Source organism: Coregonus clupeaformis, chromosome 24 (genome assembly GCF_020615455.1).
Source record: "Coregonus clupeaformis isolate EN_2021a chromosome 24, ASM2061545v1, whole genome shotgun sequence".
Taxonomy (NCBI): domain Eukaryota; kingdom Metazoa; phylum Chordata; class Actinopteri; order Salmoniformes; family Salmonidae; genus Coregonus; species Coregonus clupeaformis.
The window spans coordinates 7,594,827-7,615,875 of NC_059215.1; the positions used below are offsets into that span (position 1 = coordinate 7,594,827).

The 21,049-nt window shown below is 43.5% G+C and overlaps 2 protein-coding genes across 5 annotated transcripts in view; both read left to right on the plus strand.

Moving 5' to 3' along the window:
- The first annotated feature begins 1,770 nt into the window (after window positions 1–1,770).
- On the plus strand, window positions 1,771–6,500 carry LOC121537524 (ADP-ribose glycohydrolase OARD1). 2 transcript variants are annotated; one of them, XM_041845132.2, is made up of 5 exons: window positions 1,771–2,289; window positions 2,533–2,698; window positions 5,526–5,584; window positions 5,681–5,793; window positions 5,912–6,500. In XM_041845132.2, the coding sequence occupies exons 1-5, from the start codon at window positions 2,119–2,121 to the stop codon at window positions 6,051–6,053; spliced, it is 651 nt and encodes a 216-aa protein (XP_041701066.1). In that variant the 5' UTR covers window positions 1,771–2,118; the 3' UTR covers window positions 6,054–6,500. The 2 variants fall into 2 exon arrangements, with proteins under 2 accessions (XP_041701066.1, XP_041701067.1); XM_041845133.1 differs by lacking the exon at window positions 1,771–2,289 and having other exon boundaries at window positions 2,512–2,698.
- Window positions 6,501–7,780: 1,280 nt separating this feature from the next.
- LOC121538483 (synaptotagmin-2) overlaps window positions 7,781–21,049 on the plus strand; it is a 119,244-nt gene continuing 105,975 nt past the window's right edge. For 2 of the 3 annotated variants that reach the window (XM_041846533.2, XM_041846536.2), the window contains exons 1-2: window positions 7,935–8,047; window positions 8,177–8,231. The gene's annotated coding sequence lies outside the window, so the exon portion shown is untranslated. The other variant, XM_041846534.2, reaches the window with a different exon arrangement.

Sequence of the window (21,049 nt, forward strand, 5' to 3'; positions counted from 1 at the left end):
AGAGAACGACAGGGTGTTGTCCAGGGTCACGCCAAGGTTCTTTGCACTCTGGGAGGAGGACACAATGGAGTTGTCAACCGTGATGGCGCGATCATGGAGCGGGCAGTCCTTCCCCAGGAGGAAGAGCAGCTCCGTCTTGCCGAGGTTCAGCTTGAGGTGGTGATCCGACATCCACACTGATATGTCTGCCAGACATGCAGAGATGCGATTCGCCACCTGGTTATCAGAAGGGGGAAAGGAGAAAATGAATTGTGTGTTGTCTGCGTAGCAATGATAGGAGAGACCATGTGAGGATATGACAGAGCCAAGTGACTTGGTGTATAGAGAGAATAGGAGAGGGCCTAGAACTGAGCCCTGGGGGACACCAGTGGTGAGAGCACGTGGTGCGGAGACAGATTCTCGCCACACCACCTGGTAGGAGCGACCTGTCAGGTAGGATGCAATCCAAGAGTGAGCAGCGCCGGAGATGCCCAACTTGGGAGAGGGTGGAGAGGAGGATCTGATGGTTCACAGTATCAAAGGCAGCAGATAGGTCTAGAAGGATAAGAGCAGAGGAGAGAGAGTTAGCTTTGGCAGTGCAGAGAGTCTCCGTGACACAGAGAAGAGCAGTCTCAGTTGAATGACCAGTCTTGAAACCTGACTGGTTAGGATCAAGAAGGTCATTCTGAGAGAGTTAGCAGGAGAGTTGGCTAGAGACGGCATGCTCAAGAGTTTTGGAGAGAAAAGAAAGAAGGGATACTGGTCTGTAGTTGTTGACATTGGAGGGATCGAGTGTAGGTTTTTTGAGGAGGGGTGCAACTCTCGAAGGGACATAGCCAGCGGTCAAGGATGAGTTGATGAGCGAGGTGAGGTAAGGGAGAAGGTCTCCGGAAATGGTCTGGAGAAGAGAGGAGGGGATAGGGTCAAGCGGGCAGGTTGTTGGGCGGCCGGCCATCACAAGTCGCAAGATTTCATCTGGAGAGAGAGGGGAGAAAGAAGTCAAAGCATAGGGTAGGGCAGTGTGAGCTGGACCAGCGGTAATAAATGAGGATCGGATGTCGTCAACCTTCTTTTCAAAATGGTTGACGAAGTCATCCACAGAGAGGGAGGAGGGAGGGGGAGGAAGTGTCCGGTGAGAGGTCGAGGTTACCAGGGTCAGAGTAGTACAGAAGGTGTCATAGGCTGAGGCAGTGAAGAGAGTAGTAGAGGAAGATGGGTCCAAGGCGAGGGATCCTAAGAGGTTCCCTGTGAGTAGGCCGAGGCCAATAGAGAGTGATAGGAATAATGTGCTTCAGTACAGTTGGCTTCTTAGCATTCATAGCCATGGTTATCAACTGTACCGCAAAAATTGAACATAAATCACAGAAAATAAATGTTGTGGTGGCAGCTGCAGAGAAGTACTTGGCTGTACACAATTTGACTGCAAAAGAGTTACAGCAAGGTGTGTTGAACAATAGTGCCCTGTCCTCTCAGGCTGACGGCCTGGTGTAGGATCAGATAGGGCCAAAGTAGTGGAATAGTGGTGAGGTTTTAATAGGTGTTTGGTTAGTTGGTAGGGCAATTTCTTCCTTTCCCCCCGTTTTTATTTCCCTCCCCTTTTTGTGTCACAGTGTAATTAATTCACAATCCAGAACAGTAGGCGACACAGCAGGCGGCAGCATGCACCTCTAACGTTTATGTTTGCGGACCACGATAATACCATAGAAGAAGCCGCGTCAGCATTACCTTGCCTTCTGATAGGCTTATTTACACCTTGTGGCTTCCTGGTAGTGGGTCATGGCTAGAAGGGATACAGCTGTTGTCGAATTAACGTCAAAAGTTCCTTATTTTTTTCCCATTTTATCTAGCCCTTTTAACAACCTTAACCTAATCATCCCAACCTGCTACGTTTATGCTCCTAACATGCTGCGTAAGTTCTAACCTACGAAAAGTGAAATCTGACAAAAACTGTATCCCGTCTAGTCATAACCCTGAAAATGCCCACATTGGTGAAATTGAAGGAGAAACTTAACGACTTCGACACTAGCTAGCTAGGTGCCGCGTGCGATGATCAGACAAATGTGCCTGCGCTGTAGATGGTAACGTTTGGTCAGGGAGGCACTGCATAGCCAGCTGTGACTGTATTGCTATAACTAGCTAATGCAGCTTCAAATAATCAATGCACTTTCATTTGCTCGCAGTAGCATTGCTTTCCCTCGCAGATTAACAAAACAGATTGCCTATCCCTCCCATCTGGTTGACTACAGCTCACCTGTCAAAGTAATGTCAACTGCGTCTGTGGAGCCAGTACGATCTATTGGCAAATCTAAGGTAAGTGGCCAGCATGAAAACGCCTTAGTTAGCTAGTAGGTAATGATGTCATACCGGTGAATGGCATGTAATCAATGGCCATAAGATGTTGTTACTCACTTACTGTCAACAGTCCTACTTAGCAAGCTAGCTACTTACCTGGAGTTAAAGAGGAGGGGAAAACTCTTTGGCATAAATAATGTGTCTAAGGTTTTTGATAGTGGTGGCTGGTTCTGTGGTGTAATGCTGCTATCTCCTGGCCAGCCTGCAGAAGGCGTCTGGAGCCTGCATCATATGAAGGGGGACCTGTTCTCCTGTCCTGAAGATGAGGCCCTGGCGCACTGTATCAGCAAGGACTGCCACATGGGGGCTGGAATCGCAGTTATGTTCAAGAAGAAGTTTGGTGGAGTTGCTGCGCTAAAGGAACAGAGTGAGTTGTTCTGTGTAATGTATTATTAATGTATTATTTGTTATTATGCACTCAGTGGCGGTTCTAGACACATTTTACTAGGGGGGCCAAGGAGGGGCCAGTGTTTAATCAGGGGGGCACACATAAAAAAACTGGCAACACATGATATTCAAAGATTATAAACTTTATTTTACTTTAAAATCATATGACATTTATTATAACACGTATTTTGTACAAGAGTGCAGATGCAAGAGAGATAGTGCCATAAAAATGATTTTTTTTTTTTTTTTTAATTAAAAAGTACAGGGTACAAATACAGGGTTCATATTCAATGTGAACAAAACTCCAGGATACAACAAAGGGTACAACAATGTGCCATTTCCTATTTATGGAAGCCCCACTACTGTGGACAGTTGATTCCACATTTTGTTTTAAGAAAGAAAACTTTCTGAGTGATTTATAAACAAAACACACTACCCTGTATCCATTTAGGTAAAATAAACCAAATCAGAAAAGAAATTCAATTCAAAGAGGCTTTACTAGCATGACCATATTGACATACAGTATTGCTAAAGCACATAAACAGGGAAACGTGTTACACATTAACATCCAGTAGTCCAATAGGATGCAGACAATAAACATTAAGTTAACATTCGTTTAAAAGCAACAATCATGTCAACACAATGTAGCAATATGAACAACACTGATGGATATCAGCAACAACATGAAAACAAGAATATTACAGGTGTCTTGTGTGTGTGTGTGTGTGTGTGTGTCTGTGTCTTTGTGTACTTCACTGTCAGTTGATGAGCAGGTGTACAAAAAAGGCTTTACAACATATATGGGCAAGTCCATTTAGGACAGCACATTTCCACCATAGTTCACATTAGGAAAAAAATGACAGCATGAATGCTCACTAAACAAACATATACTACATATACCTTTTTATACACATTTTTTTCAGTAATTTTTTAAGAGTGAAAGGGAAGTAAGCAATCGCTCATCATAGGATCATACATATTTCAGTTACAATATTAGTTACAATATTAGTGTTAGTTAGATCATCATGTCAAAGCTGGACCTGCAAAGTCTGAACGACACAAGTGTGCAATGATTGGAGTGATTTTGTTTCTTTTTTTTCTTGCTTTGCTTGTTTTCAAAAGGAAAAATCATAGTTGGTAAAAAATTAAATAAACTTTCGTTGAAAGGTATCACACTGTATAATTTACAAATATCTAAAGAGGTTTAGTGGATGCCATAAAACATCTGTGGAGCTTGAAGATTTGTAGTACATAGATGTTTGGCAGAGATAATTCAAAAGAATAAAATCATAAACTCCTATCTATCGAGAGAGAGAGAGAGAGCGAGAGAGAGAGAAGTGTTTCCTTAGAGCAGTACATGCAGCAATCACTTAATGGAGTGATGTCATAATGGGCCACAAAACTTTGGGGATGTGGATGGAAAGTTACAGGCAGGAGAGGGGAACCAACAGAAGCAGGTCTTGAGACATGAGTTTGCCCCTTTTTGAAAACCTCTTGAGAGAGGATTGGTGGGATATATATACATACAAACATACATACACTCTAGTAGTGTGTGGAACTACTGGTACTGTGAGGAAAAAAAGATAGATGTAAAATGAAAAATAAAACAAGCTTCAGCTTCTTAAGACACGGTGGGTTCATCTAAGTAGACACATGTAACTTCATGTGGACACCAGACTGTCTTTGTCTACACATCTAACTTCATATGGACCCCAGACCGTCTCTGTTTACACATGTAACTTCATATGGACACCAGACTCTTTGTCTACACATGTAACTTCATATGGGCACCAGACTGTCTCTGTCTACACATGTAACTTCATATGGACACCAGACTGTCTTTGTTTACACATTTAACTTCATATGGGCACCAGACTGTCTCTGTCTACACATGTAACTTCATATGGACACCAGACTCTTTGTCTACACATCTAACTTCATATGGACACCAGACTGTCTCTGTCTACACATGTAACTTCATATGGACACCCAGACTCTTTGTCTACACATGTAACTTCATATGGGAACCAGACTGTCTCTGTCTACACATGTAACTTCATATGGACACCAGACTGTCTCTGTCTACACATGTAACTTCATATGGACACCAGACTCTTTGTCTACACACGTAACTTCATGTGGACACCAGACTAACTCCATTCATTTTACCGGTGGTATTGAGAACAGATAAACCCACCGTGTCTTAAGAAGCTCAAGCTTGTTGTTTTATTGTTCATTATATCTCTTTTTCCTCACAGCGGCACTCATACGCTACTAGCGTATATATCATATAGATACACTACAGCAACAGGATACGGCGGTTGTGCTGTCTGGCAAAACGGTCCACAAATACATCAAGATCCAGAGCCTTGGCCCTTCTGGACTCTATGCTCAGGACACCAAGATCACTGAGTCTCTCATCACTAGTGGTGGACCGCAGGAAGGTTTTTATCAGTTTCAGTGTGGAGAAACTGCGTTCGCGCAGATGGCAGGATACATTGCCGTGTAGAGCGTTGCATTAGTTCCGCTTTTGGCGCTCGCGTGTAAAATAGTTATAAATTCATAATTTTTTATTTGGTCAGCACGGGGGGGCCACAGGGGTGGCCAGGGACATTTCCAGGGAGGCACGGGCCTCCCCCGGCCTCCGTGTAAAACCGCCACTGTATGCACTGCATGCTATGGAAGTATGTTGTGATGTGCCCTTTTCACTTTAAAATAGGCCCTGAATTTGGAAAAGCATGGCTTAAATCATAAGCCCATGTCATTGATCAAGATCACTGTTCACTGGTTTTACTTTTACTTCACAGAGAAGGTGCCAGGGCAATGCGCTGTACTGAAAGGACACAAACGTTTTGTGTACTACCTGGTAAGGCAGTTGCCTTGTTAGTTTCAACCAACTAACACAAATTTGAAAGCATTATTATTATTTTTAAATCTCTGGTTGTGTCTCGCTCTATTACAGATAACAAAGGAAAAGTACAGCAACAAGCCAACCTATGACAGCCTGAGGCAGAGCCTTGAGGACATGAAGTTTCATTGCTTGAAAAACGGAGTAACGGCTATATCAATGCCTCGGTTTGTATGAATACATTGAGCATTCTACACATAAAAAGGCATCATTATTAAATTATTTTAACATGTCATTTATTTCCATTTGATGTGTGACTAAATTTTATATCCTTCTATTCTACAGCATTGGCTGTGGCCTTGATCGACTGAGCTGGGACAAAGTGGCAAAGATGCTTGAGAAGATATTCCAGCCCACCGGTATCCATATCACTGTGTACACCCTCCCTGTAAAAACAACGGGGAAACCAAGTCCACGGGGAAACTAAGTTTCCATTGATGTTTTCTGTAAGACAAAATGAAGTTAAACTCACAGACCATATATCAGCATACTGGTATGCACCTGTATAAAGTCTGCCGAAGGTTGTACTTTTGAAAGGGAATAAAGGACACTTTTCCTTAAAATAATACCCCCTCCTCATCTCTACTTTACCCCTGTGTTTAATTGTTCTATGAAATTACATGTTCATATTTTGCACTTCAATTACTGTCCTATACAGTAGCGAAATCATATTCATAGGAATGCTCTCCACCAGAAGGGGGCACTAATTATTTTCTCCACATCACTTGAGTGACGTGTTCTGTGCTGCTGTTTGTCATATGCTGATTTTAAATACCCTGTAATGCACAAGTTTTTTACATGAGCATGAATAATAAAAAGTAAATGGTGATTTTAATTTCACAAGATAATAAAATGAAATCTGTTTTACACCTTTCACTAGACCTGTGGTTCTTTTGTAATATACAGAAGTTGACTGCTTAGTGTAAATGGTGTTATGTCATTATTGGATCATATTCACCTTATGACTAAATGTAGCTATATCACCGTCATACAATACGGGAGGACATATGATCTTCACAAATAAATGTAGTCCTATCTCTTTGTTTACTGACTACGCTCCATTCACTGTGCTGTGATTCAGGCTTTGCTCATGAGTCACAAGCTTGATGCTGTTGACTGAAAGCTACCTTGAATGTGATTCTAATGCTATGACCGACACAAAAGACTCTGCAGGGTGCAGCTGCTGAAGATATGGCCATGGTATTGTATGACGTAATATTGATCTTGAGTATATTGCACTCTAAAAGCAGCTGAAAGACAAAACAGACACCAGATGTAATGGAGAGTGGGGGAAGGGGGCGGGGAATCTGACACCACAAAATCAAACCCACAGATCCATTTTATGTGTAATATGGGAAAGCCCTCCTGTACATCATGAAACTTGAGTTCAATCTACACAAAACCTGCTATCCTTTTGATGGATTGCCTGTAGTAACATTACTTGAAAGGAAGAGCATATTTAGTTATTAACAATTATAATAAATCTAAATTTGGTTGTGATAACACAAGCTTACAGTAGTTAGCGTACAGTAGTTAGCTAGACTGTGTACAGTCTCTGACTGAGGTCTTTGCCACCCCCACCCACTCCCTATACCTCCTCCTTTCGGGCACCTTCAATAATTCATGAGGAAAATGCATTAGCCGCTGCGTACACTGCGGCTGCCTCCCTCTGTATTCCTGGCTGGAAGACTGTGTGCTTCGGCATCACTGCATCCGACCCCCTCCTCCCATCCCCCTTTGCCCAGCAATTAGACTGCACACTGCAGCAGAGCCACCTTGCCGCTCCGCTCTGCAGCAAGCCCCGGCAAATATCATTTTTTATCTAACACCCCACTGTACTGCAGAGGTCCATCACAGACTGCAGAAATGCAGAGGAGGTCCTTGCTTATGTCTCAAAAATCCTCCTAACCCTGGAAAAATGCTGCATCCTAGCTCGGTGTGTCTGTGTTTGTCCTATGGCATTTATTGCTTCCTTAGTTCTCCCTCCCTCCTATCACTCACTCTCTGTTTTTTTTTCTCATGCCCTCCCTCCTTCCTTCCTCCCTTCCCCTTCTTTTCTACGCTCTGCGTAGAATTTGCAGAGCTCAGCACTCTTCTCCACGGGCGCTCCACGGGCGCTTCAGAGAAGAAAAAAAAGAGAAGCGCTTGGCAGGAGGGGTCCTGATGAACCATGAAACTGCCCCCTCCCAATTAGAACAGAGAGCTTATGTTATTGAAGAGCAGCTTAGCCAATGAGGTGGTGGTGCAGGCAGATACAGCAGTAACAAAACAGCAGAACGAGTGGGCAAGAAAAAAACTGCAGTGAGTGTGTAGTTTTTATCCCTCCCAAGAGCTGATTTTTATCAATTTACTGTAGTACTCCAGTCTTAGGGTGATTGTGTGTGGATGTGAGGCAAGAGTCCACAGAAGGACTGAGGAAAGGTGTGTTCTAGGACTATACTGTAGCTGTCCAGGCTTATTCATTCTAACACTGGAAATAAGAGAAAGTAATTCTTGAAGGAATATTCATTCTCTTTTTTTCATTCTCTTTTTTTTCTGTCTATCTCAAAGTGCCCTGAAGCCGCTAGAGAAGGTTTGCTGAGGAGGAAGAGACCCAGCACACAAGGTAAGCTGCTTTTCACATCTACTGTTGGGCTGTTGGGATGCTATTGAAGTTATCAATTGTTTTCTTCAATATCTAATTGATATAATTGAGCGTATGTTTCTCACATTGGGTTATGATATGAAGTGTTCCATATGGGAGTGAAATCATTGGTAATTAATTTTGAGAATTTTTTCTTTTTTAATTTTAACATAATTGAGACTTGACAGGGAAGGAGAGAGAGGGTGGGGGAAGGCTAGAGTGGGACTCTCTGATGCTTCCAGGCAAGTTACTCTCTGTGCACACGGCTGTCAAGTGCTGCAGTATCCCATTTCAGTCCATAGCGGAGCTTCCCCAGACCCCAGCATCTTGCTGGCATGGGGCAGGGGGACTGAATATAACCATGCAGTTTTGATGAATTCAGAGCAAACCTGAAGTTTCATGGGACATCTGAGGCTTTTGCCAGAATGTACAAAAAAAATTTTTTAACAGTTTGATGTTGATGGTTCAAATTTGAGGTCAGGTGGGGACAGGACAGGTGCATCATTTCACGGTGAAGAATATGTAATGCAAAACGATAATCCCAAAATGGGATGGTGTGTGCACTCGTATGTGTGGACTCTGATTTTGTGTGCAGCCGAATGTGAATACTCTGTGATGTGATGCATGCATTTGGGTTGCTTAGATAACGCATGCATTAGGAATGGTGTGTAGATCTTGATTAGTCTTAATCGGGTTCACTGCTGTTGAGGGACTTGCCTTAGTCTGTACCTGCAGCCACAGTGAACTATCTGACAGGGAGGGTAAGCTGGGCTGTAGGAGTCTCCTTCCGTGGAAAGAGGAGGGTTTCGCTCTCACCCCTCAGTGGTCACACAGTCAGAACCGCAGAGGAAAGTGAAGGCTAAGGGCATTTTAAATATGTTTTGAGGGGCTACTGGACACATGACATTATGTAATAGATGGATTAGGTGTTTTCTAAATAAAAAATATATTTTCATCATTTATGAAGTGTATTTACACTTTTTTCATTTGCTCATTGTAGTGTAATTCGATGTTATCATGACCTTCAAATGTTTTGGTTTGAGTAATTTACATCTGCCAGCAGTGGGCGCTGTTTCTTTAATCTGATAGCCTTTCTAATATCATTATAGATGGTACTGTAAAATGAGTGAAGATGATATTTGAATGATTTGCTGTTTATTTTGAAGGGGCAGCTCTGCGATCCACAGTTGTAGGCTATTTAATAAATCTGTAAACCAGGTTCTGTGTTAGTTTGGGAGAGTAGTGTGAAGAATCTGTGTTTTTAAATGATTCACAGACCACGTTCTGTCACTGAAAAGCAGCTGCTAAAATCTTCTGTGGAAAATCACTCTTCTTATATTGCTAAAAGGAATTGGGGGGGTTCATAACCATAGATTGAGATGGGCTCCAGCACTTAACACAAGCCCAAGTCCTCATAAGTGGAAGGTACAAGTGGTAAGGACAGTAGGCAGGACAGGAGGAAAGCTAGGGAGGGTCAGGGACCCATTCTCTCCTGACCAGAGCTGCTAACCCGTAGATCCTGGGTCTATAGTAGTCTGACCCAATCTCCCATAGAGCCATAGCAGCTTTGTGAACTTATCCACTTTAATAAAGCAGTTGTGGACCAGGCAGGGAGAAAACCCAGTTTATTATTCATGTCTCTCTGCCTTTCTAGAGAATGGTGGCTCTTACAGCCAATGAATTTTGCTCTGAGACACAGCAGAGCTATTTTAGGTGTGTCCCATCCTCAATATTTCAAACCAACATTTTGTTTTACACTACCACTGCCAGCCCAGTACCATAGTGACAAACAATTGTACCTGATGAGTAGTACCTACCCAATTCTATGAGCAACTTCAACAATCACATCCCTTCCTGTGCTTGCCAGTGGCCACAATGAATCACACATTAAAACACAGTCAGAGCAATAATCTTCAAATGGAAAACATCATAACCATGCTGTTTCTGAAGTAGGCATACTACTGTGTATGCTAGACTTACAGTGAGTGTAACATTAATTTAACAAAAATGACCAAATTATTCATAATAAGCTTAGATTTAGCATTCTGGAAAATGAGTAATGTATGAACTGATGTATATTTTGCAGATGAGGTTAATGATTATGCCAACAACACTTTAATGACGGTGCCACCAATGGCATTATGGAAGACTGTTCCTCTTCACATTATCCTGGGGATGAGGTGGAGATACTCCCAGCAGGGTAGAGACATCATGCTGAGGAAGACACTTAAATAGGACAGGCGCCTAATGGCAACACTGCAATGATACCCCTCACTGTGCCCCAGTATAAGCTGCTGTCCTCTAAGACTGAAACTGTGAGAAGTTGAGAACCACTGAAATTTGAAGGAGCCTAAAAGTACTTATCGTAAATTAGCATAGTGGGATTTGAAACATCTGATATCTCGCTGTTGGCCAAAATCATAAGAAAATTGTGGGTAAAACAGCTGGTGGAATCAAGGAGGTATTCAGTCTTCAGTCAGAGGACCAATCACAACAGCAGCTAGAGAGAAACTGATTGCAGAGTGAAATAGTATGGCACCAACTATCCGATCACTCTTATGAAAGAGACAGGTAATGGATAATCAAATCATGCATGTCAGAATATCAGTAGATTCGATATTCACAAGTAGTTTCTACTTAAATAACCAATGAGATTTTGGTAATTTAAGGGTAATAAAAACAAACCTTGTCGAATTTCATTGTTTTTCATTGAGGCATTATGCTACTCTTCCTGGGGTCCAAACAGGAATAAAGTAATACATCATAATAAAACAATACATCATACAACACATTGTGCGTAATACAAATTTAATATAAATGTAAAATGTACAATATTACAGTGTGTGTGTGTGTGTCTCTTCACAGTCCGTGATGTTGCGTGAGGTGTTGTTTTATTTGGTTTTTAAATAAGATTTTACTGCTAGCTTGAGTTACCTGAGGTGGAAGAGAGTTCCATGTAGTCATCATGGCTCTATATAGTACTGTGTGTTTCCTAGCCTCTGTTCTGGACTTAGGGACTGTGAAGAGAGCCCTGGTGGCTTGTCTTGTCGGGTATGTATGGGTGTCTTAGCTGTGTGTTAGCTGTTTGAACAGATAGTTCAGTGCTTTCAACACAAGTAGTGATGCAGTCAGTCTCTCCTCTACTTTGAGCCAGGAAAGATTGACATGTATGTTCTTGATATTAGCCCTTCGTGTACATTTAAGGGCCAGCCGTGCTGCTCTGTTCTGGACCAACTGTAATTTGCATATGGCCTTCTTTGCAGCACTTGACCATATAACTGGGCAGTAGTCCAGAGTGGTATACTACGAAGCGAGCTAGATCTACTCAGGCTTTTTTACAGCTCGCCAGCTTCAGTTAGCTTCACATTCCTGGTCAGGCTTAATCCGTAATCCATGGGCGAGTCAGTGCCACATTTTCATTTGTGCCAAAATCAAAATGGAAGAAAAGTTGTCTTGCAAATTTAGCAGGCTATGGTGTGAAATAGGCTTTTAGAAGTGTCATCTTTATTTTATTGCATTCTTTGGTGTGCTTATGAATGAACGAGCACCTTTTCCCCACTCATATCGTTCCTTTCCTATCGTTTCTTCTCCTGGCTGTGGAACAGCTTGTTGCATTGTGGCCATAGACATACAGTTGAAGAAGTCGGAAGTTTACATACACCTTAGCCAAATACATTTAAACTCAGTTTTTCACAATTCCTGACATTTAATCCTAGTAAAGGTTCCCTGTCTTAGGTCAGTTAGGATCACCACTTTATTTTAAGAATGTGAAATGTCAGAATAATAGTAGAGAGAATGATTTATTTCAGCTTTTATTTCTTTCATCACATTCCCAGTAGGTCTGAAGTTTACATACACTCAATTAGTATTTGGTAGCATTGCCTTCAAATTGTTTAACTTAGGTCAAACGTTTTGGGTAGCCTTCCACAAGCTTCCCACAATAAGTTGGGTGAATTTTGGCCCATTCCTCCTGACAGAGCTGGTGTAACTGAGTCAGGTTTGTAGGCCTCCTTGCTCGCACACGCTTTTTCAGTTCTGCCTACAAATGTTCTATAGGATTGAGGTCAGGGCTTTGTGATGGCCACTCCAATACCTTGACTTTGTTGTCCTTAAGCCATTTTGCCACACCTTTGGAAGTATGCTTGGGGTCATTGTCCATTTGCAAGATCCATTTGCGACCAAGCTTTAACTTCCTGACTGATGTCTTGAGATGTTGCTTCAATATATCCACATAATTTTCCTTCCTCTTGATGCCATCTATTTTGTGAAGTGCACCAGTCCCTCCTGCAGCAAAGCACCCCCACAGCATGATTCTGCCACCCCCGTGCTTCACGGTTGGGATGGTGTTCTTCGGCTTGCAAGCCACCCCCTTTTTCCTCCAAACATAACAATGGTCATTATGGCCAAACAGTTCTATATTTGTTTCATCAGACCAGAGGACATTTCTCCAAAAAGTACAATCTTTGTCCCCATGTGCAGTTGCAAACCGTAGTCTGGCTTTTTTATGGCGGTTTTGGAGCAGTGGCTTCTTCCTTGCTGAGTGGCCTTTCAGGTTATGTCGATATAGGACTCATTTTACTGTGGATATAGATAATTGTGTACCTGTTTCCTCCAGCATCTTCACAAGGTCCTCTGCTGTTGTTCTGGGATTGATTTGCACTTTTCGCACCAAAGTACAGTGCTATGAAAAAGTATTTGCCCCCTTTCTAATTTTCTCTACTTTAGCATATTTGTGATACTGAATGTTATCAGATCTTCAACCAAAACCTAATATTAGATAAAGGATACATAAAAGTGTTTGGTTTTCGCCAGGCATAATGGGACCCATCTCATCCAAAAAGTTGACTCAAGTTTGCCAAAAAGCACCTGGATGATCATCAAGACTCTTGGAAGAACGTTCTATGGGCAGATGATTCAAAAGTATAACTTTTTGGACGACATGGTTCCAGTAATGCCTGGCGAAAACCAAACTCTGCATTCCACAGTAAGAACATCGTACCAAAGGTCAAGCATGGTGGTGGTGGTGTGATGGTTTGGGATGCTTTGCTGCCTCAGGACCTGGACGACTTGCCTTAAAAGAAGGAACCATGAATTCTGCTCTGCATCAGAGAATTCTACAGGAGAATGTCAGATCATCCGTCTGTGAGTTGAAGCTGAAGCGCAGCTGGGTCATGCAGCATGACAATGATCCAAAACACACAATCAAGTCTACATGAAAATTGCTAAAAAGCAACACATTTGAAGTTTTGGATTGGCTTAGTCAAAGTCCAGACCTAATCCCAATTGAGATGTTGTGGCAGGACTTGAAACGAGAAGTTCATGCTTGAAAACCCACACGTCACTGAGTTAAAGCAGTTCTGCATGGAAGAGTGGGCCAAAATTCCTCCACAGCGACGTGAGAGACTGATCAACAACTACAGGAAGCATTCGGTTGGAGTCATTGCAGCTAAAGGTGGCACAACCAGTTATTGAGTGTAAGGGGGCAATTACTTTTTCACACAGGGGAATTGGGTGTTGCATAACTTTGTTTATGAAATAAATATGTAATTGTTGTGTTATTTGTTCACTTATTCATCCTTGGGAGCAATGTGAATTGCTCCCAAGGACGAACCAGACTTGTGGAGGTCTACAATTTTCTTTCTGAGGTCTTGGCTGATTTCTTTTGATTTTCCCATGATGTCAAGCAAAGAGGCACTGAGTTTGAAGGTAGGCCTTGAAATACATCCACAGGTACACCTCCAATTGACTCAAATGATGTCAATTAGCCTATCAGAAGAATATAATGCCAAAACATCATTTCCTGGAATTTTCCAAGCTGTTTAAAGGCACAGTCAACTTAGTGTATGTAAACTTCTGACCCACTGGAATTGTGATACAGTGAATTATAAGTGAAATAATCTGTCTGTAAACAATTGTTGGAAAAATTAGTTGTGTCATGCACAAAGTAGATGTCCTAACCGACTTGCCAAAACTATAGTTTGTTAACAAGAAATTTGTGGAGTGGTTGAAAAACAAGTTTTAATGATTCTTCAACTGTATAATCCATAGAAGGGTTTTGGATCCTTGACTGTTAAACTCATGGGTACACTAACAATGGCTGCCAGTCTTGACTTAAATGGGAACTACCATCTATGGATTATACTGTATGTCTATGGTTTGAGGCAGTTGTCAGTTTGCCTTTCGCAAATTTCTAAATACAATCGTGTGAAAAACGTACACTTTGGAAAGCAAATGTGTAAAGCAAATGTGTATTGTGACAGACATAAAAAACAATTGATTAATCAAATATTTCATCTCCCTCAAATGAAGGGGATGTTGACACAATCTTTGCGAGAGGGAGGGTATCTGACTTCATTGGTCCTCAACCGAGAAGGGTGCAATTGCGGCCTGCAATTCGGGGCGTTCCTACATGTGGGCATTCCTGCATCTGCAGGAACCCCTCTTTATAATTCTATTGGTCCATTTTTTAGCTAGGACAGACGGGAGGTGGGGACACTCCAGTATAGTAGGTACCATAACGTTGGATCCCAAATGGTGATAAACCCCACAGAAGAAGAGGCAAGGGTGACAACGGTAGACAGTGTCCTTCGCCCCCACCTGTCGGGCACTGTTTTCCCGCAGTTCTGTTAAGGACGGTGATGGCAGGCTGGAGCAAAGGACACTGTCTACTGGTGTCACCCCCACCTCCCGCTAGCTAGTAAGGAGGACTCAGGTACACAGCAGACGAGGGGCGAAAAACTCTGATAATACTTTTTTTCCCTTTTGACCCACATTCAAAGTGTCACACCAGCATGAAGATGTTGTGATCGAGGGGGGACGTTCATATAGGGGAGGGGGCTTCTTTAAGGAACCAATGGGATGCTCGAAGATGCAGGAATGCACCGAATTGCGGGCCGCAATCACATACTATTGCCTCAACCCGCAGCTCAGACATTTCATTGAGGATAAATGAAGTTAGCCCTGAGTTAGCCTGCCCTGATTTGTTGCCATAGAAATGTACCTGGCTAAAAGGTGAGACACTTTCGTGGCACCGGTTATTCTGAGTTGAACTCAGAGTTGACCAAAGTTACCTCGCTAACTACTCAAACCTGATTAGTAGTACAGGGCTCAGGTGTGATAAAACTAAGGCATGTAGGACTTATTTGCTTGATTGTGATGTCAAAAAAGCAGAGCAGCGCATTATCACGGACAGACCTCTCCCCATCTTAGTAACCATTGCATCAAAATGTTTTGACCTTGTCAGTTTACAATCTAGGGTTACACCAAGCTGTTTAGTCTTCTCAACTTCCTTAATTGCCACATTATAAATTACACACAAGCACAGAGACGTGTACAAAGCTCTCCCTCGCCCTCCATTTGGCATTCTATCCTCCTGATTCATGCTTACAAGCAAAAATGAAAGCAGGACGTACCAGTGACTCGCTCAATACGGAAGTGGTCAGATGACGTAGATGCTAAGCTACAGGACTGTTCTACTAGCACAGACTGGAATATGTTCCGGGACTCATCCGATGGCATTGAGGAGTATACTACATCAGTTACCGGCTTCATCAATAAGTGCATCGATGACGTCATCCCCACAGTGACCGTACGTACATACCCCAACCAGAAGCCATGGATTAAAGGCGACATCCGCACTGAGCTAAAGGGTAGAGCTGCCGCTTTCAAGGAGTGGGACTCTAACCCGGACGCTTATAAGAAATCCTGCTATGCCCTCAGACTAACCATTAAACAGGCAAAGCGTAAATACAGGACTAAGATTGAATCCTACTACACCGGCTCCGACGCTCGTCAGATGTGGCAGGGCTTGCAAACTATTACGGACTACAAAGGGAAGCCCAGACGCGAGCTTCCCAGTGACACAAGCCTACCAGATGAGCTAAATGACTTCTATGCGCGCTTCGAGGCAAGAAACACTGAAGCATGCATGAGAGCACCACCAGCTGTTCCGGACGACTGTGTGATCACGCTCGCCATAGCCGATGTGAGTAAGACCTTTCAACAGGTCAACATTCACAAGGCCGCAGGGCCAGACGGATTACCAGGACGTGTACTCAGAGCATGCGCTGACCAACTGGCAAGTGTCTTCACTGACACTTTCAACCTGTCCCTGGCCGAGTCTGTAATACCTACGTGTTTCAAGCAGACCTAGGTAACCTGCCTAAATGACTACCGACCCGTAGCACTCACGTCTGTAGCCATGAAGTGCTTTGAAAGGCTGGTCATGGCTCAAATCAACACCATCATCCCAGAAACCCTAGACCCACTCCAATTTGCCTACCGCCCCAACAGATCCACAGATGACGTAATCTCTATTGCACTTTCCCACTTGGACAAAAGGAACACCTACGTGAGAATGCTGTCCATTGACTACAGCTCAGCATTCAACACCATAGTGCCCTCAAAGCTCATCACTAAGCTAAGGACCCTGGGACTAAACACCTCCCTCTGCAACTGGATCCTGGACTTCCTGACGGGCCGCCCCCAGGTGGTAAGGGTAGGCAACAACACATTTGCCACGCTAATCCTCAACACGAGGGCCCCTCAGGGGTGTGTGCTTAGTCCCCTCCTATACTCCCTGTTCACCCATGACTGCGTGGCCAAGCACGACTCCAACACCATCGTTAAGGTTGCCGACGACACAACGGTGGGAGGAGGTCAGAGACCTGGAAGTGTGGTGCCAGGACAACAACCTCTCCCTCAACATGATCAAGACAAAGGAGATGATCATGGACTACAGGAAAAGGAGGGCCGAGCACGCCCCCATTCTCATCGACGGGGCTGTAGTAGAGCAGGTTGAGAGCCTCAAGTTCCTTGGTGTCCACATCACCAACAAATGATCATGGTCCAAACACACCAAGACAGTCGTGAAGAGAGCACGACAACGCCTATTCACCCTCAGGAGACTGAAAAAAAATTGGCATGGGTCCTCAGATCCTCAAAAAGTTATACAGCTGCACCATCGAGAGCATCCTGACTGGTTGCATCACCGACTGGTATGGCAACTGCTTGGCCTCCGACCGCAAGGCGCTACAGAGGGTAGTGCGTACGGCCCAGTACATCACTGGGGTCAAGCTTCCTGCCATCCAGGACCTCTATACCAGGTGGTGTCAGAGGAAGGCCCTAAAAATGGCCAAAGACTCCAGCCACCCTAGTCATAGACTGTTCTCTCTGCTACCGCACGGCAAGCGGTACCGGAGCGCCAAGTCTAGGTCCAAAAGGCTTCTTAACAGCTTCTACCCCCAAGCCATAAGATTGCTGAACAGCTAATCAAATGGGTACCCAAACTATTTGACTTGACCCCCCCGTTTTTGTTATTTTATTTTAGCTCTTTTATTTTTTCCTTTAGTTTATTTAGTAAATATTTTTCTTAACTCTTATTTTTCTTAAAACTTTATTGTTGGTTAAGGGCTTGTAAGTAAGCATTTCACGGTAAGGTCTACACCTGTTGTATTCGGTGCATGTGACAAATATAATTTGATTTGATTTGATTTACAAGATTTCGTTGAGGTTTAGGGTTTAGCGAATGATTTGTCCCAAATGCAATATTTTTAGTGTCCATTGGGTGCTCCTCCTCAAGTAAATAATCATATTGGAGTGTAAAGCACCTCAGGAAGGGGTAGATCTGGTGTAAAGCACCTCAGGAAGGGGTAGATCTGGTGTAAATCACCTCAGGAAGGGGTAGATCTGGTGTAAAGCACCTCAGGAAGGGGTAGATCTGGTGTAAAGCACCTCAGGAAGGGGTAGATCTGGTGTCAAGCACCTTAGGAAGAGGAGTCTTGTCCTCGCTCATCCTCTCAGTGTGACACCCCCTGTCCCAGATTGTGTGATACGGGGCATTTAGTGCGCCCCTGGTACTGATGGCGTAGGCAATATAGCGGCGCCAACACTGCTGTCACCCTGACACCACAGTTAGCAGAGTGCTTAGCTCTGCATGTCAGCCATAGAGATGCACTGTGAGCCTTTTGCCAAACAAACTCAAAACTCTGTTAGATTTGGATCACAATGATAAGATTACATCAGAGAGAGGAACCTGAGTGACTGAATGGATCCAGAGCAATTTGAGAAAATATGAGGCTCTGAATGGATAAAAGTGAATGCCGATGGACACAAGGAATGTTCAGGACAGTGACGTTCTCCAGCCATTCTGTACTGCTGCCAGTCTCTGAGAAAGGGTACAGGAGACAATAGAGGAAAATAGAGGACATAGCAAATGATTAAGGTGAACATTCTCCCAGCAAATGATTAAGGTGAACATTCTCCTCTGGATGAAGTGTCAGCCTGATAAATACACTGGTGTGTAGAGGAGAGAACAGAAGAGAACAGGAGAGAACAGTAGAGAACAGGAGAGAACAGTAGAGAACAGGAGAGAGCAGTAGAGAACAGTAGAGAACAGGAGAGAGCAGTAGAGAACAGGAGAGAACAGTGCAGTTGTACCGTGCTAGCAACCTGGACCAGGGCAAATCCTCACACCACAGGGAAATGTGTGTGTAGGATACTGAATGTACAGTGGGGAAAAAAAGTATTTAGTCAGCCACCAATTGTGCAAGTTCTCCCACTTAAAAAGATGAGAGAGGCCTGTAATTTTCATCTTAGATACACGTCAACTATGACAGACAAAATGAGGAAAAAACATCCAGAAAATCATATTGTAGGATTTTTAATGAATTTATTTGCAAATTATGGTGGAAAATAAGTATTTGGTCAATAACAAAAGTTTCTCAATACTTTGTTATATACCCTTTGTTGGCAATGACACAGGTCAAACGTTTTCTGTAAGTCTTCACAAGGTTTTCACACACTGTTGCTGGTATTTTGGCCCATTCCTCCATGCAGATCTCTTCTAGAGCAGTGATGTTTTGGGGCTGTCGCTGGGCAACACGGACTTTAAACTCCCTCCAAAGATTTTCTATGGGGTTGAGATCTGGAGACTGGCTAGGCCACTCCAGGACCTTGAAATGCTTCTTACGAAGCCACTCCTTCGTTGCCCGGGCGGTGTGTTTGGGATCATTGTCATGCTGAAAGACCCAGCCACGTTTCATCTTCAATGCCCTTGCTGATGGAAGGAGGTTTTCACTCAAAATCTCACGATACATGGCCCCATTCATTCTTTCCTTTACACGGATCAGTCGTCCTGGTCCCTTTGCAGAAAAACAGCCCCAAAGCATGATGTTTCTACCCCCATGCTTCACAGTAGGTATGGTGTTCTTTGGATGCAACTCAGCATTCTTTGTCCTCCAAACACGACGAGTTGAGTTTTGACCAAAAAGTTATATTTTGGTTTCATCTGACATTCTCCCAATCCTCTTCTGGATCATCCAAATGCACTCTAGCAAACTTCAGACGGGCCTGGACATGTACTGGCTTAAGCAGGGGGACACGTCTGGCACTGCAGGATTTGAGTCCCTGGCGGCGTAGTGTGTTACTGATGGTAGGCTTTGTTACTTTGGTCCCAGCTCTCTGCAGGTCATTCACTAGGTCCCCCCGTGTGGTTCTGGGATTTTTGCTCACCGTTCTTGTGATCATTTTGACCCCACGGGGTGAGATCTTGCGTGGAGCCCCAGATCGAGGGAGATTATCAGTGGTCTTGTATGTCTTCCATTTCCTAATAATTGCTCCCACAGTTGATTTCTTCAAACCAAGCTGCTTACCTATTGCAGATTCAGTTTTCCCAGCCTGGTGCAGGTCTACAATTTTGTTTCTGGTGTCCTTTGACAGCTCTTTGGTCTTGGCCTTAGTGGAGTTTAGAGTGTGACTGTTTGAGGTTGTGGACAGGTGTCTTTTATACTGATAACAAGTTCAAACAGGTGCCATTAATACAGGTAACGAGTGGAGGACAGAGGAGCCTCTTAAAGAAGAAGTTACAGGTCTGTGAGAGCCAGAAATCTTGCTTGTTTGTAGGTAACCAAATACTTATTTTCCACCATAATTTGCAAATAAATTCATAAAAAATCCTACAATGTGATGTTCTGGATTTTTTTTCCTCAATTTGTCTGTCATAGTTGACGTGTACCTATGATGAAAATTACAGGCCTCTCTCATCTTTTTAAGTGGGAAAACTTGCACAATTGGTAGCTGACTAAATACTTTTTTCCCCCACTGTATGTGTGTGTAAGAAAAGGAGGGGGAGGAGAAAGAAGGACAGTCAAAGACTGAGCACGAGAATAGGATATAAAGTGGGTGGTGGAGGAAAGGCAAAAATAGAGGGGATTATTAGGAAGAGAACAAAAGGGGAGGGGAAGGGGACATAAGAAATAGAATAAGGGAGACAGATGATGCAAGTATGACAGGGAGAGCAGAGAGCGAGAGAGAAAGAAAAAGAGAGAGAGAGAGAAAGAGAGAGAGAGTAAGAGAGATAGAGAGTGAAAGAGAGAGAGAGAGAGAGAAAGAAAGATATATATATATAGAGAGAGAGAGCGCGAGAGAGAGAGCGCGCGAGAGAGGGAGGGAGAGAGAGAGAGAGAGAGAGAGAGAGAGAGAGAGAGAGAAAGAAAGAAAGAAAGAGAGAGCGAGAGAGCGTAAGAGAGAGAGAGAGAGAATGTGCTGGACAAAGCTCGGAGCACTGCAGCACATTGCAGTGCCCAGGCTCCGCTGTGTTCTTGCCATCCGGTTCCATGCACTGAAAAGACCCCTACAGCAGAGCGACATAGAGTGCTGCCTGCCTGGTGGCTGACAAACAGCACAGCAACCAAAAAATCAGCAACCCAATGTTCCTCCATTCCACTTGACCTGATATATGTTTTCTGTGGTGCTGTTTTTTGGGTTCTTGAAGTGTGCTATTGAATGTTCAGAGTTGAATG